The sequence below is a fragment of the Festucalex cinctus genome, chromosome 1 (genome assembly GCF_051991245.1).
Source record: "Festucalex cinctus isolate MCC-2025b chromosome 1, RoL_Fcin_1.0, whole genome shotgun sequence".
Classification (NCBI taxonomy): Eukaryota; Metazoa; Chordata; class Actinopteri; order Syngnathiformes; family Syngnathidae; genus Festucalex; species Festucalex cinctus.
In genome coordinates, this window is record NC_135411.1 from 40431036 (window position 1) to 40441035 (window position 10000).

General features: G+C 43.9%; 1 protein-coding gene across 1 annotated transcript in view; it reads right to left on the reverse strand.

Moving 5' to 3' along the window:
• LOC144028313 (serine/threonine-protein kinase tousled-like 1-B) overlaps positions 1–10000 on the reverse strand; it is a 29104-nt gene that overhangs the window by 18967 nt on the left and 137 nt on the right. Inside the window, exons 1-18 of the mRNA XM_077535635.1 lie at positions 9669–10000; positions 8198–8319; positions 7652–7720; positions 5445–5483; positions 5266–5341; positions 5145–5185; positions 4966–5055; positions 4804–4878; positions 4598–4690; positions 4377–4487; positions 2828–2964; positions 1614–1805; positions 1467–1533; positions 1251–1348; positions 1060–1141; positions 879–970; positions 709–798; positions 168–337 (exon numbers count right to left, since the gene is read on the reverse strand). The exon at positions 9669–10000 is cut by the window's right edge and continues 137 nt beyond it. Coding sequence (XP_077391761.1) covers positions 168–337; positions 709–798; positions 879–970; positions 1060–1141; positions 1251–1348; positions 1467–1533; positions 1614–1805; positions 2828–2964; positions 4377–4487; positions 4598–4690; positions 4804–4878; positions 4966–5055; positions 5145–5185; positions 5266–5341; positions 5445–5483; positions 7652–7720; positions 8198–8319; positions 9669–9795 — 1771 coding nt within the window. The 5' untranslated portion in view covers positions 9796–10000. The remainder of the gene's footprint in view (positions 1–167; positions 338–708; positions 799–878; positions 971–1059; positions 1142–1250; positions 1349–1466; positions 1534–1613; positions 1806–2827; positions 2965–4376; positions 4488–4597; positions 4691–4803; positions 4879–4965; positions 5056–5144; positions 5186–5265; positions 5342–5444; positions 5484–7651; positions 7721–8197; positions 8320–9668) is intronic.

Genomic DNA, 10000 nt, shown 5'->3' on the forward strand with positions numbered 1-10000 from the left:
TTGGGAGCTTTTAAAAAAAAATAAAAAATAAAATAAAAATAGTGTTTAAAGTATGCTGTAATTCTTGATCCTTGTATTTAGACCAAAACCCAGGAGTTGTTTTAACCTGTGGAAAAAAAGTATAACATGCCTTCTTTCAGTTAAGTGATGTTCCAAATGACACTCACCGGGCTTGAGGTCATAGTGAATGATGGGAGGTTTAATCTCATTGAGATAGCGCAGGGCGCTAACAATCTGCATGACGATGGAGCGGGCCTCCTTTTCTGACATCAGCTTGTTTTGTTTCAAGTAGAAGTCCAGGTCGTTGCCTTCGCAGAACTCCAGAACTGTACAGAACCTGAGGGGAGGAGAAAGTGGTGGAAAATGGTTCGTGGTAAGGAACAATACCAGAGTTCAAGCAGATGGGGGGGACAAAACAAAACAAAAAAACAACGCTGGCATTGAGCTTTTACATTTTACTTAGACATGACTCAGACTTTTCTGAAAATGTTCTATTTACTCATTCCAAAAGTGATAACACATCTGTAATGTTTGCTTTGACTTGTACTGCCACTGTGTCCTCATGCTGTAAGCGCTAATAATGGATTTTTACGCTGACTTTTCATCTTTAAATCTGCATTCATGACAAACAGCCCATGTACAGTAGCACGTGCAGCATAAACAACCTCAGGGTGGGGAGGAGCAATTCAGAGGTCAAAGGTGACTCACGTGTCAGTATCCAGGGAGAAATAGTCATAGAGTTTGACTATTCTGGGATGGTCCAGCTGTTTGTGTATCCGGTACTCTCTGCATGCATGCCTGGAAGGGCAAAAATGACAAACACTGTTTTGTTTGTCTACAAGTGTGTGTCGCAGGATTCAAAAGTAGTCAGAGCCTACTTGTGGTAGTTCTCTTTTTTCTCCTCCCTCCAGTTCTTGTTGAGCTGGTGGATTTTAACAGCTGCATAGCGCTGCTCAAACAAGTCAAAAGCCTGTTGGGTAAAAAATGCAAACACGCATTTGTATCATTCGCAGTGTGCGAAGCAAAAAGGCGTGTGGGGTGCAGCCATTAAGCCGTTACCTTGTAGACTTCACTGAAGCCGCCCCGGCCCAGCAAGTGCAGCAACAGGTACCTTTCGTTCAGCGTGGGATGGTCTTTAAACCTGCGTGAGGTGGGAGCCAAACTTCGTCATGTACCTAGGTACTAAGACAACTTGCCTTAGTACCTAGGTACATGACGCAAATTTCTTTTGGCATTTTGGTTGGGCTTACGCTGAGCTGTCCTCATTGTTTATCCTCTTCAGCTCTCTGATATGGAGGTTCCTCACACGTTCCAACCGCTCCAGCTCCGCTTGGATCTCAGCCTCCTCCTGCACACACCACCACTTCTAACCGTTTCGTCCACAGGCATGTATTTTTGTCCCTAATTTGTGAGCTTTAACAAAACTCTGAAAATATATGTGTGTAGGAGGACAAACTGCTAGTGACCTTCTTCAGATGTCCAAGGCGAAGCTTGAATATCTCTTCCTGTTCATGGTACTCTGCAAGGGTCAATCTAAAACAGAAAATTCAAAAAGGACATGTCAAATAGTTTGGGTCACTGTCGCTTCCAACTCTCCGCCCTGTACAACTCACAGCTGGGGCAGGGATGGCTTGAGGAAGGGGTCGGAATCGTTGCCGTTGACCACCTTGCTTTTTCTCTGCTTAGGTTCAGAGGTTGAGGCCACGGAGAGGGAGGGAGACGCGGGGTTTGGAGGCTTCCTCTTGGCGAGCAGCTTGCGCTGTCGCTCGATATCCTCCCTCTGCTGGTTGATACCTTCTTGCTGCCTGCGTACAGCCATGCATTCATTTTATGCTGCCAAATGCATGATATGATAACCTTGATGCAGTTGTTAAAGTGATACAAGACTTAACTCATTTTCTAGTATTGGATTAGATACTGTGTATGAAGAAAAAAAGTGCAAATATCTCTGGCATCTTATTCCCTGAATTTTCTTTCAAACCGATTAAGTATCAGAATAAGAATATACCGTGGTGAACGCCATTATCCTGGTCACGTGATTGTGATGACGTATCCCGTGCGTAAACGAAAGCCGCCTTCAATGGGAGTTTGCTGACATAATGCGCATGATAAATGCCGTGTTCTATCCCAATGATTGCGCCAATTCTGTTCAGAGTAAAATCCTTAACACGTCAGGTCTCATGTCATCCATGTGGGGTGGGGCGGTGGTTGCCTCTCCTAATGTGGGCTAAAGCATGCTAGCACACAACATGTAGCTAAGCCCAGCAGAGTAAAAGTCACCCGGATGTTTACCGTCCAGGTTAGACCGCCCACAAATTACATTTCTAATAGTGAACAATATCAATGGTGACTTGACTGGTAATTAGAGCCTCTGTAACACGCAACTTGTAGACGGTCCCCAACATCGACTCACGATGAGCCGGCCGGCTGAATGAGTCGGCCAATTTCATCCGGCTTTCGGCTGGACACAAATCTTTGGCAAGTCCTCCGTGGCTGTACCGCTTTTGAAGAAGTGCTTCTTTACTGTAAGGCGTAATTCCACCTTTGATTTCCGCCTGGGAGGCGATAATTCCTCGTGAGTCTCTTTGTTGTCACTGGCAGCCATGTCATTCAATGTGTATTTTACGCACGCGATACGTCACGATGAATACATGAGTGTCCAAAATGGACTGTCGTCAATGCAAAAATATTCATAAAACATGCTATAAAAATCATAATCGCTCAGCGTAAATTGGCATTTTTTTCAGGGAAGAGTTGAAATTAACCATTTCATAGAATAGCTGGGTGTTTTATCATAAGTTTTGTATTCCTTTAAATCCATTCTTACTTGATGAGGTTTTGGAATGCATATCCGTCAGTCCACTGCTCTGTGTAAGACGCTCCGTGTCTCACGGTGGTGAAGTGGCCCAGACGGAGGCGGTCTTGCATGCTCTTCTCACGACATGACTGTTTCTCCTGGGTGCTCTGTCACAATTACAAATGATCTTAATAGCAAATTACCTTCTCCTTAAATGCATTTTTCGCAACAATACACTACATACATGTATTATTATTATTTCGGAGTTGGATACCTTGTGGTTATCCATGACAGTGCGTTTGATGAAGATGTATTCAATGAGATTTTATTACATTGAAAGGAGTTACAACATTATGAGGGACTTATTTACTGTAAGATCCATTGCTCTAAGTTAAGTGCTACTTATGGTTTTAAGCAGTCCTCTAGTTGCTTATGGGATTGTTCAATTAATATTTTTTTTTACTGTATTGTTCTATACTGTATATGTGCTATTGGGCCAAATTATTTTGTATTTGATGTCCAATTACCGTAAAGGCTTCGTTATACTTCTGCGTCAGGCTCACACGGAGACGTTACGGCGGAGGTCCGCTCGTGCGTTTGCCTTCATACTTGTGAGCAATACACATCGGTGTGCCTGTTGTAGTTTCACTCCAAGTCGAGGTGTCACTACGGCTGGGATGCCACAGAGTGGAGGTTCCTCTGCATTTTATGACCAATTCAGAAAGTTCAATTCAATTCAGGAACAAGAAACAAAGCCGGGGGGAGAGTTGGCTCGTCACCGTGGCAATTATTTAATGCCAATTTGCATCGGTGTCAGCCGTAAACTCGTCAAAACGCAACAGCCACGTGCTGAGAGAACACAGTTTTTTTTTGTTTGTTTTCCCCTCTTGTCACACACACATATCCACACGTACAGCCGTTGTCTACGGGGCTGGAAGTGGATTTGCGCCACCTGCACTTACAAACACAGTTGCCTTCACTCAAACTAACCGGGGGGAGAAGAAAAAAAAAAGCTGAGTACGCCATCAAACAGGCCAATCACGAGCGAGCTACGTCCTCCTCTACGGCGTTCAAGAATTGGCGACGTGTGTGCTGCACCCAGCCACGAGCTTCACGCCACTTCAAATTCCTGACGCCCGTAGATCATGTGATCTATGCCGGTCATTAATGCAAGAGCAAACGCAGAAGTATAAACCAGACTTAAGTCCTGTGGATAATACACCCCTCCCCCCACACCCCAAAAATCAAACTTAAAAAATGCTTTTTTTTGTTCTCTAGGTGAATAGAACATTGCATAAAAAAATCATAAATAAAAATTATATACATGTCACAAATGGGCAAAAAAATCTGAATTAACCTGCAGTGTGAATGTAGCTATAATTATAATTAAATTCTGAAGACTTTTTTTTTTTTTTTTTTTTAAACACTCAAGATATATTATTGCTATTTCAGTCTTTTATTAGTCTGCTTGTGCTACATCTAATCAAATAGCTCCATTGTGCAGATTCGGCACACACCTCAAGAGAAACCTAAAAGGCAAGAGGACGAAGTGGCTGCGCACGTATGCAAAGATACACACCTTCTCTATGAGAAGCTTCTTGCTCATAGTGATACACTTGTTGAGCCTCTCCTTGTATTTTTCCAGGAGTTTTTGTTGTTCGTCGATCTGCCTACGCAGGTCACAGTTAGCCTGTGTGGGAACAAAGGATCATAAGAGTTCATCTGCATGGTTAATCATACATAAATAAAACAGTCAAATACATTATATTGTAACTCCAAGGATGTGGATATTCAACCCACCCTGAGAAGATCATCTATTCGACCCTCTTTTTTCTCCAGATCCAGACTCTTGTTGCTCTCAAGAGCAGCAAGTTTTAGCCCCGTTAACTCCGTCTAAAAATGCAGCACACAAGGACAATTTGGTTGAACAACGACACAGTACAAGGAATATGCCAAACTTAAGGAACAAACATGTACGTGTGTGAGATGACAATGCTTCAGAATACCTGGACAAATTTACTGGACCTGGGATTGTGTTCCCCAAAACACAAACTGGTGGGGGAGGAGCTGTTCTGGCGGATCTGCAAAGATGTCACTGCTGTTATTTAATCATGCTACGACATAATCTCAGTTTCTGTATATAATGTGTACTCATGTTACACACGTACAATTGAACCAGGCGCCGAGTGTGAACTCTGTGGAGAGCGGCGAGCTGATGGCAAGCCTCGAACCGGACTAGAGCCATTTCCACCCTGGAACTTTGCAGGGACAAGAAAATAATGAATTCTATTTGGAATTGAAGTGAAGAAGAAACTTTTAGAGTGACAAAAGCTAAAGTAAGCCTCACATCGAAGTAGTCGCTGATCTTGGGTCCGCGTGTAGATTTCCCTGCATGATGAATTAGAAGAACAGATGATCACAAACATAAAAAGGCTTAAAAATCCACTTACTTGTACACGTTTCCTAACCTTGACTGCTCTCTGAATAGGTGTCAGCTTTTCTTTTCCTCCCTCTGGATGATTCGGAGTGCTTCTTCTCTGGGGTCTGTAAGTGGACACGGAGCAGAGGACGGAAAATGTTTCGGTCCCCTAAGTTTTACCTAACAAAAGTCCTGTGGTGGCTTTCAACAGGAAGAGAGAGTACATACTGAGTAGGCAGGGGAGCTGCCTCTTTTCATATCAGAGTTTTATGTAGAGAAGAGAGGGAAACGCGTACGTAGGTAGTGGGAGAGACAGAAACAAGTGGGTCGAGCACAAAAATAACTCAAAGAAAAACCATGCGTTCTCAATAATTAGCACCATTTTTTTATACATCTGTGGCTAATTATCTCAGGTAAGAGAGTTGTGGGTCATTTGTTTTATAACTTTACGTGGGACTACAGTCCAAGGAGGTTCATAATCAATTGTGGTGACAAGTGACACATTGATAGTAAAAAAAAAAGGGGGGAGCAGAAAAAAAATGTTACCTTCAGATGTGAACATAGTGTATATTACAAATCACTATCTGCCATTATTCGTAATATAAATGGAGGGTCAGAAGCTGTTCAACCAAATTTCATCTGGATTTGACTCAGACTAGAAACGTTGGTGCAATTCATAAAATGTATACTCTATGATCCTAATTGTAGGTACTGATCATGCAGATCAAGATGGCAGACAGTGCGCCGGTGTGTTCGGTGACTCTCCTCTTGGTTCGACTTTATTTCCTCTCAACAGTGCTTGGTACTGTACTGAGTGAGTCACTACTCATCTACGATAGTGACTCCTTGCTGGACCTTCAACAAAACATCGAGTTTCAGGTGCGTTCGAGCATGGTTGGGAGAAAACGTTGCCCCCACTCTTGGCTAACATTCCGGCTGATCTCTTCCGCGTTCATGCACTTCCTCCATGGCGGAAGCAGTGGCGCTGGGGGAAAACACGGCGACCGGCTGTTAAAGCTAAAGCAGGCGATGGAACAAGCTTCGTCTCCTGCTCGCTCCCGAACGCATGGATGTACTCCGTTGTGGCGTATCCCGAACCCTGTCGACTCCTGGCTGCTTCCGATCGGCGGCTCACCTGGAAAGCTTCGGACGCGCTCCCCTCCGCGTTTTGGACGCGGTGCCGACCTCCAGCTTCTGAAGGAGCTTCCCCGAGACCGCTAAACGTAAGAGCCATGCAAACCTGCTGCTCCCACAAGGATCGCGCTATTATGCGCAGTCATTGACAAACGTTTATTTTGAGGGAGTTTTTCCTCTCAAACAACTTGGATTTCCTATGCCTGACGGAGACCTGGTGATTCCACCGCTATGCTTGATGCATCCTTGTGGTCTTTTTTTTTTTCTCCCTTCCTCCACTTACTCACTCACACAAACACAAGGCCGAGAGCGCACGTGGCCGCGGATGAGTCGGACGCTCGCGGGAGCTCCGACCACCCGGCCGTGGCGGCCTGGAGCCGCAGGGTCGCGGCCGGGCCGGCCGGCTCGGTTTGCGCTCCCCACCGGCCTGGGGCCGCGGCCGGCGCGGGGACACCCCACCGTCGGTGCCAGCACGGCCCAGCCAACCTCGGAACCTTACCCGACAGCAGACGGGTACGCAACTCTCCCCGCGCCGCGACACGTCCATTGCCCACATGCGCACCTCTGAGAATTTGTAAACTACGCGGAGTCGCGGACGAGCAAACTCTGTCGTAAACAGTGTTTTCTACTTTCCAATTTTGTGTTTTATTTACTTTTCTAACTCATCCCAAACTGTTTTTGTCAATAATTTATTGAGGCAAAAACATGTTCAACTTCTATTGTGGTGTTACCTAGCGCTGTTCATACACTGTTGGCACTCTTTACTGCCTCCTGTAGTCTGGGAGAATATCAACCACAGCTGCTATAATTGCACTATTTCAATTCAAACCTGTTCAGAAAGCTTAGTTGGCTTAAGATGCCTGTTTTTTTTTTCTTTTAGGGTTTTATATACATTGTAAATATGTTTTAAAATGTACAAAACTGTTCAGAAATGTGAATATTAGTCTAAATTATTTTTTTTTTTAAATCATAATAAAATCGAAATTGTGAATTTATTTTTAAAGAATCGTGATATGACATATTTACCATATCGCCCACCCCTATACGCTGTACAAAATTCAGAATTACAGTACAGTAAATATTTATAATAAAAATACTTTCAGCACATAAGTATAAAACAATCAAATGAAAAACAGTAAATAAATGAGCATGATGTCGGGACTGTCACAAGCTGACTCCAAGTGGTTTCAAAAGTGACAAATGGCTCACGAGGTCTGCATGTTTACAGTGCTTGTTACATTCTATTAATTGGTATTGGAAATATTATAGTGACAAGAGAATACACACTGCATGTCAGCTACCTCAGACTCCTTGTCGCTGGACGAGCCAAGACTTCCGTAGCTGTGGTTGGACGACTCGTTGGCGAGACCCTGAACGCAATCACAAAGGACCATTCAGAAAAATAAGTGAACATATGACCACGTGGTGAGTAAACTGCAAAACAAAGATCATCCTCAAGATGTCTGACAGACAATTATCTCCTCAATTAATTGGTGTGTGACTTTGCTGTTTTCCAGCACATGGACAGAAATCCACTCTCATATTTCATTTTTGTCTTTTAATGCAAAAACATCCATACTAGTAAGATAAAGATATCTTATTGGTTTTGTAAACCTCAATTCCAGATAACTTTGGTGTAGTCTCAGTTTGAGAGTTTGAAATAGATCCTGCTCCAATATCACTGACATAAACTATTTTGACAATTAATGCATTTCTTTATCAATCCTCAGGTTCAAATGTGTAAATAGGTTGCACAAAAGGGCTACGTAGCTGACTCCCTGTGTCTACTTGGTTTGTGACTGTAATGTGATGCAGAAAAAACAAGACTTTCTGTGGTGTGCTGTTACCTTGGCACCTCCACTCATGCTCCCAGTGCTGCCTCCCGTGTTGCCACTGACAGCTCCCGTGAACCTAGCCTCTAGAAGCTCCTGTCTCCGGGGGTCCAAGCTATGCAGCTCGTCCATGGGGCCTGGTGCAAAGGCAGCAGTAGAGTAAGGTTATGTGTGTAAAAACAAAATATCCTATTGGCTCCTATTGGTCACTGTGTGACCAATAGGAGTTAAATGAGAAAGTGGCTTGAAAGGAATTGGGAGACAGTACCGGGTAGATGGACAGAGGATGAAATAAAGGCAGTATGTGGCTCATTAAAAGATGCACTGTCATGCAATGATGACCAATGACATTGGGATGTGACACTGCTATTCTAACAGGCGCCAGCAGACTCCATAAAACAGCAGCAGGAGGAGACTAATTTTAACCAAATAAGTCAACAACAAATATTATTAAAACTAATGTACCTCATTATCTCACTGCACTATGCTGAACCAGTATGACACATGTAAAGCAGCAATCAAGTTTAAATGAAAATATCCTCACTATGACTATATTTGTAAATCTGTCACATAGGGTGCGCAGTCACTACAGTAAATAAACATCCTGCCTGGACCTTGATTTGTGACATTCTCTTTCCAGGGAGAGAAGCTCAGGTATTGTGCACTCGACTGCCTATTGATGCTGCAGAATTCCTTATTGGATATTATCTGGCTGTCAACATTACATAGCTTTTTGCACCAGAGCATGCCCGAAAAGGAATAATGGACATTATGAAACCCTCGAGCAACCAACCACGCACCCCCACATGCAAACACACTAGGCCTGTGTGAGGTTATTTGAGGACAACTTGGCCTGTGTGTGATTTGGACTACTTCAAGTACCTATGTAAAGAAAATGTGCCATATATACATTAGTTAGGTATGTTTATGGGTTGCAGCATATCTAAATTAAATGACCCTATTAATTCTAAACCTCATAGATGTTATTGGAAAAAAAATGTAATCTCTAAATGTTATAACTACTGTACTCGTAGAATGAGTTATTCCGACAGGCGTGTCGAAAACTGTAAATGTCATATCTATATACATTATACGTTTATATCACAAGCATTGCAGCGCACGCGCCAAACTGTTTTAATTAAAGTACAGCTGACCAACTAACAGTTCCAAACGTCGACATGTATGCCACTAATGACAACAAACTAGTCATTAAGATGCTCGACAGTCAAACACGACAGGCCAAATTTAAGATAGCGATGCCTTTGTGCAAACATGATAGCTCGAAGCTACTTCGACTAGCCGTCAAAACAAGTGACAGCTGACGTTTGGCTTCCAATACACGGTAACATCAGTGAACTTGACATCCATTTTCACTTCAACAAATGTTGGCACGTCATTGCTCGAATAACACGCGTCGCCCCTCTCCCGAAAACACACATTTGGCGGAGAAAGACAGTCGTCCGAGCACTTGTCGAGCTCCATGTACCTTCCTTGAGCTTTGCGGTCGCCGTTATATGTTGTTGAGAAATCGTTGGGGAGGAGGAGAGCAGCGACCAAGATGGCGTCGCCTCCAAACTTCCACCACCACTTCCACTGTTACTTTGGACACTCATCAAGCCACTTTGCCGCCGAGTGGAACCAGCCCGCACACTGTCCGTCGAGGAAACGCCGAGCTGCCTTCCATCGATTCACACCTGCTCTAAGCCCTCCTTGAAAAACAGCCGGTGACTTTAGTTGGCTTCGGGGTTTTCGCTAGACGTCTCCAATGTTGCAGTCGTAGAGGAGCGGCTTCCTCCGAGGCTCGATGGAGCGGATCCA